At 39.5% G+C, this 14,984-nt stretch overlaps 1 protein-coding gene across 1 annotated transcript in view; it reads right to left on the bottom strand.

Annotated features, from left to right (window-relative positions):
- LOC122066377 (50S ribosomal protein L15, chloroplastic) overlaps window positions 1–14,665 on the bottom strand; it is a 16,505-nt gene extending 1,840 nt beyond the window's left edge. Inside the window, exons 1-3 of the mRNA XM_042630196.1 lie at window positions 14,502–14,665; window positions 14,060–14,423; window positions 4,135–4,286 (exon numbers count right to left, since the gene is read on the bottom strand). Coding sequence (XP_042486130.1) covers window positions 4,135–4,286; window positions 14,060–14,423; window positions 14,502–14,579 — 594 coding nt within the window. The 5' untranslated portion in view covers window positions 14,580–14,665. The remainder of the gene's footprint in view (window positions 1–4,134; window positions 4,287–14,059; window positions 14,424–14,501) is intronic.
- Window positions 14,666–14,984: the final 319 nt, after the last annotated feature.

Raw genomic sequence — 14,984 nt, 5'->3', positions numbered from 1 at the left:
CCCTTCCCTTATTTGATGTTATTTGACATACAATAATTTCTATATGCCTATTATGGATCTGCACCCCCTGGGATCGATAAACCTTTTGAATCTTATTAACCAAAGAGATCCGACTTTGCGTAGATGCTTTTCTTTCGCATTTCGAAAGAGAACGCACCCATTGATATGCCACTGGTATCAGAAAAGAGTAGAAAACTAAGCTGAAAACTCGAACTAAAAGAATTAGAAGGTAGAAGTGTTAGAATAAGGCAGAAGACCACCTAACCTTTGAAATGAATCCACTCTTCCACCAAGGAATTACTTTAGTATTACTGGAAGTCCATCCAAACAGCCAAATCTTGAAGAAAAAATTAATAATACTACTCATAAATTTGTGGGTCAGGACATAGGCCAGGACATAATGGGGTAATCTAGGTCACTTAAAGTTTAGGGTTAGAAAACTTAATTGAAAACAGGGTTGCATAGATGCTATTCTAGGCTTCTGGAAACAATATATAATAAAAAGAAAATGTGAGCCAGAAAAATCCAACAGAATGATCTGGAATGAACCAAAACTGGTTCAAAAAGGAACCAGACCAACAGCATGCCATTAATTTGGCCTGGTCTTCCTTTTTGGAACATAATTGTGCTGAAATATTGAATCCACATCAGTTCCCTGGCTTGAAAACATCCAATCTCATCTTCAACAGGTGGCAACTTTAGCACATAAGCATTACTTCCAACTTTCTTAAGAACCTTGTAGGGACCCATCTTGTGTGGATGGAGCTTTGAATCTGCACTAGGAGAGAATCTCTTTAAGCAATGCATACCATCACCATGTCTCTTGGTTGAATCTCCACGTAGCGATTTGTAGGCATCATTGTTAAGGGCTATCCATCACCATATGTCTGCATGCACCTCTATGATGTGGCATATGAGCTCATCTGCTTAATTACTAATGCGTGCTTGAGGCAGAAGGGGAATAAGATCAATAGGCCATCTAGGCTGAACTCCAAGAATAATCTCAAATTGAATATGGCGTTGTCCTATTCACTGAACTGTTATACCCAAAATCGGCGATGTCAAGCATGAACAGTCAAGTCTTCTCATAGTCACAAATAAGGCAACTTAGCAATTTGCCCAAACTGCTATTTATAACCTCCGTCTGGCCATCTATTTACGTATGGAATGCTGTAAAGAATTGAAGCTTGATGCTGGTTTTCATCCACAAGGTCTTCCAAAGTAACTCATAAACATGACATCCCTGTCAGAGACGATCAAACTGGAAAACTATGCAATAGCACAACCTCCTTGAAGAAAATAGCAGCCATGTGATTGGAATCAAATGTCTAATGACAGGATATAAAGTGCACCATCTTTGAGAACCAGACAACCATCACCATTATGGAATCACGCTTCACCCATATATTAAGAAGTCCTAACACAAAACCTATGCTAATATGTACACTGTCCCATAAAGTATGTGGAATGGGTAAGGAAAGTACAAACTGATGTTCTATTTGGTCCTTTTGACGAGTTGACATATATGGCACCTCTTGATCACATGCTCAACATCCTTCGCAAGTGTGGCCAATAGTATCTCTAGGCTACCTATATAAAGGTCTTGTCCTTGCTGAAATGTCCTCCCAGTCCACCACCACGTAACTCACAAATAAGATGATGATGTCATAAGGACAAATCGGAAATACATAATAGTGTTCCCAGAAAAAGATACCCATCATGGAGTATTTAGGATTCCTCCCACCTTCCTGCAACTCCTAGTACATGGCCAAGAAATCCTCATCGGTGGTATACCTATCCTTAATGTGCTTGATGCTCATCGCATGAGCTGAGTATGTATGAAGGGTCAGCACTTTTATGTCCAAAGCATTTGCAATAGTGTTGTTAAAATATGTACCATCGCAAGGGAGATTCCTTGTTGGGATATATTTTGTTGTTATTAGTTTTCCTACTTAGACCAAGTCTAGGTTGATTCTTGTCCAATGTAAACTCCTACTAGGAGTCTATTTGTTTTACTTTTATAAATAAAGGCAGAGCACCACGATGCGTGGGTTTATCTCTGTAATTAGTACTTGTCATTATGAAGACACCGACTATGGTCCTAATGACAAGGTTGAAGCCAACTTAGCTAGCCTTACTCTCTTCTCAAATGGACTAGTAGAGAAAACTCCCCATAGAAGGGTTTTTTACTACATGCTGAGAATTCTATGGCAATGCATACAGTTGTCGACATGGGAGCAGAAGCCAACCTCATCTTTGCAGACTTGGTTCAAGCATGTAACCTCCTGCAGAAATATTTTTCAGTAAAATTTATGTGTGAGGCTTTGAACCTAATGCTAAAGAAGAGGCTGATGCAATTGTACAAGTTGACCTAACTTTGGGTTGCTTCACTACCAGGTGTTTTACCTAGTCAGCCCTTTATCTCCTTGTGATGTTCTCTTAGGGAGACTTTAGCAACAAAAGGCTGGTATGCTCCATGATGGTGCACGAAACACCATGAAGGTGAAACAAGGAGAGCATATGTTTTTTATGTCACCTCACATGTTGATAGATATGCCTCGTCGACAACATATTCCTCCTCCTCTAGTTATGGGTAAGTTTATCCCCTCCACTCATGGAGTTGCAGTCCGACCATCTTCCCTGGGATACATGCCGCCTCAGCGTTGACATTACTATAATGGCGTTCTGGGTCAGCAACCTAAACCGATGTAGTCGAGTTCTTGTAAGAGAGGGAGATAAGTTACACCCAGGCTTAGATAAGGATATTTAGGGTTTTTATGGGTCATATTGTAATTTGAATCTTATTTTTCATATAGGATTTAGCAATCCACAGGAGTGTAGATTCAATTTTAGAAACTGAATAGGAAACCCTGTTTGCTTGGTAGTCTATCTTTTGAGCTTGGTTTACCTTCTATGGCTGTGGACCACGATTGTTATCTTCTTCCTCCTTCCCTACAAATCTAAGTTTCTTTCTCAGGTACACTCTTATTTCTCCCTTCTTTTATTCTGTTCTCCATCTTCCTCCCTCTTGGAGGCTATTCTTCTTCCCCATTCCTTATTGACATAGAATGCTTGATTTGACAGGGGGCTACAACGGACCCACACAAAACAATTTCCAGCAACTTTACCCTATAAATTTATAATGGTCCTACTCGTCTAAAATGCTTGATTTGACTGGGCAAAGGGTGTTTCGACACAAGATCTTAGGTGCAGAAAGGATTACGACAGTGTAGGGCATATTTTAATCTTCTCCCCCCCACCCCCAAAAGTAAGCAGACCTAATTTGATCTATTGATCAGCTGAGTAGCATATGAATTTTTTTTTCTCTTTCAGTTCCATTTCTTTGCTGGGAAGAGGAAAGATGCAACATATGATCATAAAACTCGATTGCTTTTGAGTGCAGCACAGGAAAAAAAAGAAATATTCATTTACAGAATAAAATTGGGGGTGGACTAGTGGAGTACCAAACATTAGTGGTGGGTTGTACTGTGCTTATAACCTGCTCGTTAGAGGGAGTCAAGACACAGTGAAAGTTCTATAACTTCATCAGTATTCCCTTCTCTCTCTCTCTCTCTCTCTCTCTCTCTCTTACAAGTTGACAATAACTTCCTATAAAAGTTCATTTTTTTCTAGAGCATTCAACTGCCTTTTAATGCATGTTTGAGTATGTTATTCACTAACGAAGAGGATATTACATTTGTACCAAGGGTGAAGTAATTATGCACTCCACTTTCATCCTATGTGACAAAGGCAGTATGTCTACAAAAGTTGCAGCTGAATACAAAATTTTCTATTTTTAGTTTTACACAAATGTTGGTCTAATCAGGTATTAACAGCCATAAATTGTACTTTTTTATGGATATCAAATTTGCAGGAAATGTGATAAACAACCCCCCGGCCAAAAAAAAAAAAAAAAAAGATATATCAAATCAATGTCTGGAAGTATCAGATTCTATAGTTTTTTTTACAATAAAAATAACTGTTTAGCAGTACCAGGTTCTGTCAGGATCTTTACCGATGTCTAAGGCATTCATGCCTGTCATTAAGCATATGATCAGAACAAAGCAGATTCATTTAGTAGATCTAAAGGTGACATAAATGATGCATCTGGATATGAAAAGCTAGCACTGTTACCTTTAGCGGGAGCCTTCTTTCTCTTCCTGATGGGTTGATTATGCCCTTCTTCTTCAAGGACTCTAGTGAAACTTCATCCCCTTCTTGAAAACCAGCAGCTTCTATATCTTTTAAGTTCACAGGGACAAACTTTGGCAGCCCCGCATGCATTCCTTTTGTGAAAGGAAGCAAATATCAGAAAAATGTATTTTTAACAGAAGAAACCAAAGAACAAATGCATCTTTTTCTTCTTCTTCTTCTTTTTTTTTTTTTGGGGGGGGGGTGGTGGGGGTGTGGGGGGCCTCGGGGGGTGGGTTTATTTGCTAGTAATATTAGTTCAGATTTATAACAACAATATGTATAACGGAACAGAAACACATTCGGAGTCTTTATTTCCTCAAAACAATTTGTATATCTCATGCATCAAAAATCCAAAAGTCATGGATCTTCACAATATAGAATCAATTTGTCTCCACATCTAAGCATTTACATAAACTCATACAGCAGGCCTTTATTTATTTATTTATTATTTTTGGGAGAAAATGGGAGAACTGTCTCACTTAGATAACCAAGAAATTTTATTGGTGGAGGGCTCAGAGTACAAGAACAACGATAATATAAACAACAATGACAACAGAGGCTGAATCCAAATAAATATCCAAGGAGGCCGAAGGGGGGGGGGGGGGGCAGAGGCCCACATACAGATTAACTCTATTTACCACCAACCAAATGAAAAGTCATGAAGGGAACAGAAAGATTTAGCTCTCCTGATGAGCTGGACATAATGCCGTAGACAAATAGAGCTTCCTTGTATTTGTCATTGAATAACTCATGATTTCTTCCCTTCCATACTGAACAAGCTACTAAGCAGCAAGACTCCCAAGTCCTAAGCAACCTCCTCAGGCCACGGCAATCTAACTTCCAGCATACATCATAAGACCAGTTGAGAGCATTAATGGATGACAATGATCATCTCCTTTGCAAGATAGTCCACATGAATCAGGGGATACAAATAAACACAGTTTATGCAAAACATAGATATGATATCATCCACCCAAAGCTCCACTAATAAGATGATCAAAGGGCATATTTTATCCACGGCTCTCTTCCATAATGAGACCTTAGGGGAAAAATAGATCCCAGCAACTCAAGAAACCACTCAGGGTGTCGGGCGGGGGGGAGGGGGTGGAAGAAAATTGAAATACCTAAGAAGCTGAATCTGGGATACCAAATGAAACAACTGGCTAGCAATCTCCTCTCTTTCAACAACTACCAAAACTCAGCCTTATCCCAACTCAATGGGGCCAGCTACATGGATCCGATCAAAGACAAAATAAGAATGGTAATAGTAAAAAGAAAGGACACAACACAACAAATTAGTAAAATCCCACAATATCAGACAATATGGATCCTTGCCTTCCAATCATATCTATTCGAGGTCGTACTTGGGACAAGACATAGACTATACATGTCTATTCAAGGTCATACTTGGGAGAATCTCCTCTCTTTAGAATATATAAATACGATCACCATCAGCCTAAAGCCTGAAGACACCACATTTTGCCGCCCCTGCAGATCACTCAGACGATGATGAGTATCCCTTGAGGCCTAGAGTTTTGTTATTTACTTACCAAGGTCCCCCCGCACCCCTGGGCTCGTTCACAAATCGTTCTTGGAAAATTACCAAAATACCCCAATCACACAAAAGTGATAAGAAATGGCTGACTTTATTGGAGACTTGTCCGACACGCGAATCATTTCACCATATCCATGCTCAGCACAAAATGATTGTATATAGATCTTCATAAGGAGAATATTCTATCCACATAGAGTGGACCTACACTGGAGGCAGTCCACGCCACCCAGTACAAGTCCTGATTTCCACACCAAGTTGAAGAATGCGAGATGCCAAGAAAAATGTCTTTTGAATCACTCAATTCGGAAATTCAAATCCAAAGATATGAGCATTTGAGCATTACAAGTCAAACCCTGGACAAGTCTAGCCTAGCCCAGTTCTCTCTGGAACTAGCCTAGTTCAGAAGTGAACCAGCCATATTTGGCAACAGGTTTCACTTGCCACTCGACAAGGGAGGTCAATGCTCAAGAGGCCCTGAGCCAACAACGAGCCACCGTTGACGAATCCACATCATTGTCAACATATCCCTCCCATTGACAAATAGAACATTCCCAGTGTTGAGTATATCAAATATGCGCATTGACAACCACTCAACTTTGGTCAACATTTGAGCCCTTTGAGTTGACAAAGAGGTATGTTTATCGACAATGCTTCATTATCGAGTTGACCACTCTCATTGTGGAGTCTCGCAAATCTGCAGAATATTAACTTTCTATATTGGGGAGATTTTGATGCCAATCTCATTTGGGCTCCAAATTGGAAGCCTTTGGGACATATTTGGACACTCCTTAGCCCCCAAGTAATCAATACTTGAGGTTGTCTTCTTGAGTCAAGAGTGGTCTCCTACAACCCTCTTTCAAGGTTCTTCATCTAGGTAATCATCCCCCTTTCCTTTACTTCATTGCTCCCCTTTGTTTTATTTCACTCTTTTGCTAGGGGAGCAAGCACGGTGTGTGCAATCCTACCAATCTAATTAGATGTTGCACACACCCATATGCATGTGATCCTACATCTCTAGGTAAAGGTTGCACACTGATCCTACCTCTTTAGGTAGAGGTCATAGCATCTAGTGCATGGATGATCCTACTTTCATAGGTGGCGATCCTTCATTGCCTTCCTTATAACGAGGGTATGTCTCTATGGTTTTGATTGCTTTTATCATGTCGAGTTGTAATGATTTTCCATGTGTACCATGACTATCGTGTTCAATATGCCATCCTTGATTATGTAAATCTCTATGCCTCATGACGTGTTTTGATTGGGTTTGTCTCGACCATGCATGCCACACCATGTTAAGTCAACATGATTTGTTCATAATGTCATGTTCCGCTTTCATCATCCTCACCATGATTTCTTTTATTAGTCCTTGAGTCTACATTAGTTGTATCCCAGGGGTCAAATATCCTCATTTCTTTGTTTTCGCGCCATGTTCCTATTGTTATCTGCTTCTTCATGTATCCTACTTGTTTTGTTACTCTTTGGATACTTACCCTACCTTGCAGCTGAGTGCTCCAAACTTCCCCTTTCATTCAATGCATATATCTATGTTGTGCTTTAAATTCGTTTTGCATGTTATACCCAGTTTGTCCTAGCAATAGAAAAAGCGGCTTAACCGGGCAGATTGGGGTGCATACCTTCCCCAGACTGTAACAAAACCCATACTCAGACCAACAAATTGATCAGTCCCCAATGGGCTGCCTTGGAATTAACTTTTCTTTGTGGGTCCTAGGCCTTAACAATCTAGGTGGTGACTCCGACCCAATTCACCTCCCTTCTCCCAAAGGGTGAGGTGGACACGTGGCGATCCCCCGCCATGTCATGTCCTCATAAAGGCCAATTATGAGATGATTTAAACCCAGGGTTTTAGTAATTGGAACCAGGGTTTGAATCGGCCCCAACCGATTCTAATTCCAATTTAGATCAGCTGAATCAGCCTGAATCTCCTCCCCTAACTGATCCACTTTATGGGATAAGCTCCAGAATCATCATATTCAGGTTCCCTTGCTGCCTCTGTTGGAATGGCATCGAAGATCCTAACCATCTCTTCTTTGATTGCCCTTTCTCCTCCTCGATCTGGGAAAAAGTTCTCTCCTCCTATCTCTCTCTTTTAAGGGAATGGATTTGGATTAATATGATTTTTTCTGGTAACTCTATTTGTGATACTGCAGTAGCGGAAGTCTCGTGCACTGGGTTGCCCTTTTTTCTATTTGTGATACTATTGGGAAGCTTGCCTTAGGCGCCACCATAGCCACATCTGGATGGAGCGCAATCTTCGTAGATGGATTTCCAACTTCATGTCCCTTGATTCGATTTGGAATGCCATATTCTTTGACGTTAGCTCTAAGTTAGCCGCTTCTGCGGCTCAACATCGACCGGTTCGTGACTCCCCAAGGAACAAGCTCATTGTTGTGTCCTAGGTTCTCCCCTCCTCCCTCCTTTTCCCCTGCCTAGGGGTTTTGCTATTTTCTTCTCTTTGTATTGTTTTCCTTCCTTGGGGCTTGTATTTTCCCTCTCCCTCCCCCCCTTTCTTTCCCATTGGTAATGAATTTATTAGTCACCCAAAAAAAAATGCTCCAAAACCGGTCAGCTATATAATAAAAAATAAAAAAAGTGAGAAAAAAAAAATCTATTTCTCTCTCCCCACCTCCTTACAGCCTAAGTCTCACCCTCTCTGGATCTACCACACCCTCCTCCCGCAGCTCCCTAAGGTGGATTTGGATTAGGAAGGGCCTCTACTAGTGATGACTATTGTAGATATGGTGGAGAAGAGGAAGCCAAAGATGAGAGGGAGAAAGCCGATATGGAACAGCCGAGATTTTCCACTAACCATGTAGAAGCGGAGCTGCAGAGGAGGGAGAAGCTTAACCACTAGTTCAGAGTATGGAAAATGGAAATTGAGCATCCTTGTTCAGAGTTCAAACTTCAAATTGTCCCATGAAACCCCAAATTCTTGAATATCAATTAAAATTACAAGTACCTTAAATCAGAAGGGAAATCAGGCCACTGATTGTCATCTTCCGTAGGTGCTGATCATCAGGCTCATGGGAAAGTAGGATCACGGTAGGAACATCTACAGTGAAACCGAAAACATCCTTCCTGTCCCTCACTTTCTAGGTGCACTTGATGTTGTAGTAACCCAAAGGATTCATCTCGTCCCTCCTGACCCTTGTGCTTCTCCTCAGAGGCAAACCAAAGAACTCCTCTGTTGCAGTCATAACCCTCCGATGTACATTGGGCAGAATGGTTGATCACAGAGAAAAACCCCCGTCCTTGTGGATGGTATTTGCAATATCCCTCCAAAGAGGGAATGGTTGATCACAAAGAGACCTTGGGTGGAAAGATAAATTTCCAAATTTAAGCGAGAGGTAAGCACTCCTCCACACAATGTATCATATTCCCTTTCTCCAGAAAAAATTCTCTTCAAGGAAAACAAAGAAATGAGCCATCACACTCACATCCCATCATTGGTAACCCAACATTCCTATAACCACATACCTAGCATTAATTATCAGTCTCCATATATGTCAAACCTTGTTTCTGACACATCTAAAGGGAGACCCAGAAACCGTAGCACGTTAAAAGTGATAATGTGTTTTCTATTGCGTTTAGGAACTAGCTAGTTAAATATATTTTTTTAAGGTCTTCCCTTAAGTGTGGCTCTTTTGACAGCATCTGAATCACCTAATCATATACTTCTGCATCGAGTTTTTACAAGAAGTTTCTCAAAAAATCCTGCCCCTTTTAGGACTTCAATAGGTTACGGGGCATGTAAAAATCCTTCTTTTCTTGGAGCTGAAATCCCTTGGGGGAAGGGAAATTTTCTGTTTGGTGTTGTGCATGAAAGGGAAGTAGCAATAAAGTGTTTTACTGCAAATCAGACAGGGTTGAAGTGGTGGCCAGGAAGGTCAGATAAGATATAGTCCAACAAGTCTCAGTCAGTCTTTGTTTAAAGGGATGCAATGTAAGTAGTAAATTTTTTTTGGCTTGGGATGTGTTTTGACAATGGAGGAGGGCTTTGATGAAGGTTGGGTAAACATTGCAATTTTATGATTGGCAGCCCAATCCTGGATGTTATGCCTTTTTCCTTTTCTTTATTTATTTATTTATCCTGAATTTCAATAAAATTAACATTTCATAAAAGAAAAAAATTTGCATTAACCACCTCATTACAAGCTTAGAAAATCTTAGTAACTATAGGCAAACTTCACGCTCAAAGAAGCCTTGAATACTTTAGGATTAACTGTCCATTTCCCACAACATCAAATTGACTGCATGCAGCTGAACTATAGACCAGTCTACACCAACAACTCGGCCTTATCCCAACAAAATGGGGTCGGCCACATGGATCCTTACCGGCTCTATTCGAGGTCATACTTGATACAAGGCCTAGGCTATGCCTATCTTTCCTCACCACTACACCTAGAGTCATTTTAGGTCTGCCCCTGGCTCTTTTAGCTCCTTCAATCTGAATCAAATCACTCCTCTCTGTACTAGAGCATATCTGTTGAACATTGTCATGCCAACTCAAGCAGCTTTGTCATAGCTTATCATGTATCAGAACTACCCCCAAATCAGCTCCAATGGTGCAGTTTTTTTTTTTTTGGATGACTAATCTAATAGAGCAGTTTATTACTTGATAATGACCAATCATTTGATCTTAATGCAGTTTGTCTGAAGGCTTCTTCCAGAAGCCTCTAAAGTAGCTTATGTCATTACACATATTGTTCCCACTCAATGTGATTGGACTGTCTATCAAGGTTTGAAAGGGTGAAAGAATGAGGTACAGATATCAAACAATACTTTGTCAAAACAGTTCTGTTCCAACTAAGACAATAATGATAGGCCTTTAGACCTTACAAACCTCCTTTCTAATAAGCACAACAATGTTGTACTTAAGCTGTCATAAGCCCTCATCCCATTAGGATCCTCCTCGCTAGCGAGTGCAACGATGTTACACCTTAAGCTCTCATTCTTACAGATAGAAAGGTTTTACCTTCATTTTTTCTTTAGATAAGCGAATACTTATAGGCCTTCATCCCCTTGGGATCCTCCTTGCTAGTACGCACAAGGTTATACATAAGCTCTCATTCTTACAGAGAGAGGTTTTACCATCACCTAGGATACTTCAAATCTTAACCATCACCGTTCACTATTCCCTCCATAAGATTCTTGACGAGATTCTAAATCAACTATACTTGACATAATGATAGGAAATCAATTCACAGAATTGGACTTAAAAATTCCTAAGCTAACTTGAACTACGACACATAAAAATAATCAAAATAGAAAAAGAAACTGAAAAAAGAACTCTACTTAAATAAGTTAGATAGTTGACTAGGAATAGGATTCCCACTAAAAATAGGAATTCTGAAATTCCTAAAACCATAAGCTACTTTTCTTCTTCTGGCATTGCTATCAGTGCCGAGATACTGCATTGATTCTCCATGGCTTGAAAAAACTCACCCGCAAGTCTTTGTAGTGGTGTACAATGAACATTGTGGGTGTAGCATGCATCTTCAGTCTAGAATAAAATTCTGGTAGGACCAGAGGGTACAAAGAAAATCTGCTACCCTGGGAACCTTTTTGTCAAAGTAGTGATGTGGAATCATGAACACTATGAATTTCTCAACCACAAGTACAACATCTTGAATATTCACGGCTTCACGTGTTGTTCTCGAGGTCTTCCTTAACCACGACCTCTCCTACTATCACTACTGCAAACTTGTCTTTGCTATCTTCTTTATGTTCTGCAATGTTGTCTTCCACGGAAGAATGTTCTGCATGTTCAATCTCTTAAAATCATAAAGCATGGTCTCCTCTTTGTCATCACAGGTTTATTTGATTTCTTCATCTTTATCTTCAACTGTAAGCTCTAGCTCTTGAAGTGAAGGCAAATCTCCCGCCTTGCAAAGAGCTTGATTTACACCTTAAATCATTGAGCCTAAACAACTATTGTCTCTTTCTTCGCCTTCGATTAGGGTCGTAGTCTATGGTTACGATTCTACCCTCCACGTTTTTTTTATTCTGTTGAAAATTGATTTTACGGTATAGACCCTTATGACCTCCCCCTCTATGCCTTGCGGTAATGATTCCTCTGCCATTATGAACTTTAACACAACGCTATTTGACTCGGACCCATTCTAAAATAGTTGAGGTATTTCGAATTGTTTGTTGACACGAACAACGTCAAGGAAAACCTTCGAAATGATTTCAATATTGGACCTTCACAATCCAAATCAAATTTGTGTAGGAAAATTGGATTCTCCTTTGCCGGCTCATCCAAGGTGGTAGGCTCTTTCTCTTTAACTATTTCCTTCCTTTCTTCCTTTGACAGTGCAAAATTGAGATCATCATGTGCTTTCACAATATTGGTGTCAAATTTCCGGTACACTCCAACATGTGAACTGAATTTCAAAGATGGCTGCTTCAAATTTTCTTCAGCTTTGAAGACCTTTTAGGGGTAATCTAAGGGAGAGCTCCTTTGGAATTTTCCCGCAGGTACTTGTTCTTTCACCCATGATTCATCTCTTCCCAAGTCCTAGGTGAAGCCATCTATCCAGCAAAGTAAGAAACTTCTGGCTTCACCTTCTTTTGTAGTATTGTCAATCCTCCTGTAGTAAAGTGTTGCTTTCATATATATATATATATATATATATATATCCCTTTTTACAGCCTTAGTACAACCATATTGTCAGACAGTTGTTTGATTCTTTCAGTCAACTGTTTGATAGAACCACTGCTGGACATGGCTCTGATGCTAATTGATGGGATACTAAATCACCACGTAATATAAATGGAAGGAAATCAAAATGAAATTGAAAATAGAACTCTACTTAATTCAATAGTAGACTACAAAGAGGGTTCCTAGCAAGACTAGGATTCCTAGAGACACTAGGAATTCTTAAATTCCAGAAACCGCAAGCTATTCTTCTTGTTTTGGTATCACTACTAGCGCCTAGATACTGCATCAATTCTTCTCCGATCCAAAATTCCATATATCCTCCTTTATCAAATGTTGGGGATGTGTTATCCATCTGACGAGAGTCCAATACACATCATAGGAATGAGAATTCAGAAAACCTACTAATAAAAGATACAGTCTACATGCACCCGCCATTTTCAAAGACCAAAATAATGATCATACTCTTTTCCCAATTCCCACCATTTAACACTTAGTCCGCATCGTCAATAAATGAATCAGTAGCTTTAGATATATCTTTCCAGTCACTCAACCAGAAAATACGGACAACTTCCACCACATTTTCTGACTTTCTTCGCAAAAATTATATAAAAATAAATAAAGTGGACACATATGCACATAAAGGATATGCGCTTATTTTGCCATAAAATATTTATGGGATTTGTTGAAAATGAATAGGATATTGTATAAGAATTAGAAAGAGGGAAAATGTTTCACTGCATGCAATACAAAAAAGTTGGAAAACAACATCCATTTCAAAATTCAGGATGTTGTTTTCTCAAAATAGTGATTGTATCTTTATTATTGGTACTCTTGGCACCCATGGAGTACTCCACCCCATCATATGGCTGGATTCTTCCCTCGCTCAATCATGTTCAAGTGTGCTTATTGGTCATGTGCATCCAAAAAAATGCCTAATGATAAAAATATAAGATAACATTCATATATAATAATTATTTTCCCATAAAACAGTGAAGCAAACAAAGGCAAAAGGAAGAAAGGAGAACAAATCATATGAGGGATGATCCACCCACTTCTAACTTTTCTCTTGTAGGATATAATCTCTCTGGTATGAATGATACATTATGAATTCTTGTTAACCTACAATTAAGAAAGAGCAAGACACATAACAACTCAAGCCTGACTTTTAGCTGAACCTAGTCAAACCTCTAGAACTTTGAGCAGATTTTCTGTTCTTCACAATAATAAATATAAATAATGAATCTATACTAATTTATCAAGTGCTTGACTGAGCCTCTTTGCCATCTTTGTGACAGTGCCAACAACCTTTGAGGCAAGAGGGTGGAACCAAATATAGACTTGTCTGAGAAAAATTTGTCTTCAAATGTGAATTCAACTATATAGCCATAAACATAAGTACTGAAATATGTTCGTTTAAGTGGCAATCAATAAGATTTGAACCTAAGGAACCGTTCCCAGTAGCCCACAGCCTCTGTATTATCTCCAACTTCTCCAATTCCAAGAATCAACCACATAGGAGTCAAACATCCAAATCTCAGTTATAGTTTTCTCAACAAACTCTTATTTTTTCTTGATAAAGAAGTCACAAAAAGAACAAAAAATCAAAGTCCACAAAGACAAGAAGATACCTCCAGCAATGCCTCTGAGTTTTGGGATACGCCGGTAAAGGGGCATCTGTCCACCCTCGAAACCTTTCCGAACACCAGGGCCAGACCTCGATTTCTGACCTCTCATCCCGAATCCACAACTGTTCCCTTGGCCTGCAGCAATACCCCTCCCTTTCCTCTTATCCTTCTTTCTCGAGCCGGGCTGTGGCCCAAGATTGTCCAGCCGAAATCGAACATCAGAAGCTACTTTAATAGCTGCAGAAGCAGATGAAGAAGAAGAAGCCCGGGTAAGAACTACTACTGATCTTTCTTCTCTCCTCTTTAATAGTTGAAATTTGAGTATTCCAATCTGAGATGAGCTTGTTTTAAGATTATTTGGATTACCCTGAAAAGAACAACAACAGTAAAGTTGTTAAGCCGGGGATTGGGAATTCGAAGAGTTCGGAATAAATGGTATTCTTACCTTGAATGGTGAACAGAAGCGAGGAAGAACAGTAACTCTAGTCGGTGAAGGCAACGAGAGGGAGACAAGAGCAGCCATTGGAGAACTGCAGTTGAGCAAGGACTGCTCTCTGAAATGGATAAGGAGGTTGTTTTAACGTTATCGGGCATTCTTCATTCCATTTTCAGCTTCAAACATCCAATGTCCCAAACACTATTGAACCAGGGAAACACAGACCGGGCCATGGTTTCAAGAATGGGCCGATTCCGATTCCGATTCCGATTCCGATTCTGACTAATGCAGATTTCAGTAACTTATTTTAGAATGAATGTTCTTAGGTATTTTTTTATTTAATCATTTTTGTTTTTTTTTTTTAAATTAATATAATAATAGAAAATCAATTAAACTTATCTCTTGAAATAGGATATGCAGGACTTTCGAATAAAAGAATTGCAGAAAATATCTTTGACTCTATTTCAATTGATTTTTATCAGATTTGAATCA

Source organism: Macadamia integrifolia, chromosome 2 (assembly GCF_013358625.1).
Source record: "Macadamia integrifolia cultivar HAES 741 chromosome 2, SCU_Mint_v3, whole genome shotgun sequence".
In the NCBI taxonomy this organism is placed as follows: domain Eukaryota; kingdom Viridiplantae; phylum Streptophyta; class Magnoliopsida; order Proteales; family Proteaceae; genus Macadamia; species Macadamia integrifolia.
The sequence above is the reverse complement of the archived record's forward strand: the minus strand, read 5'-3'. Positions and strand labels throughout refer to the sequence as shown.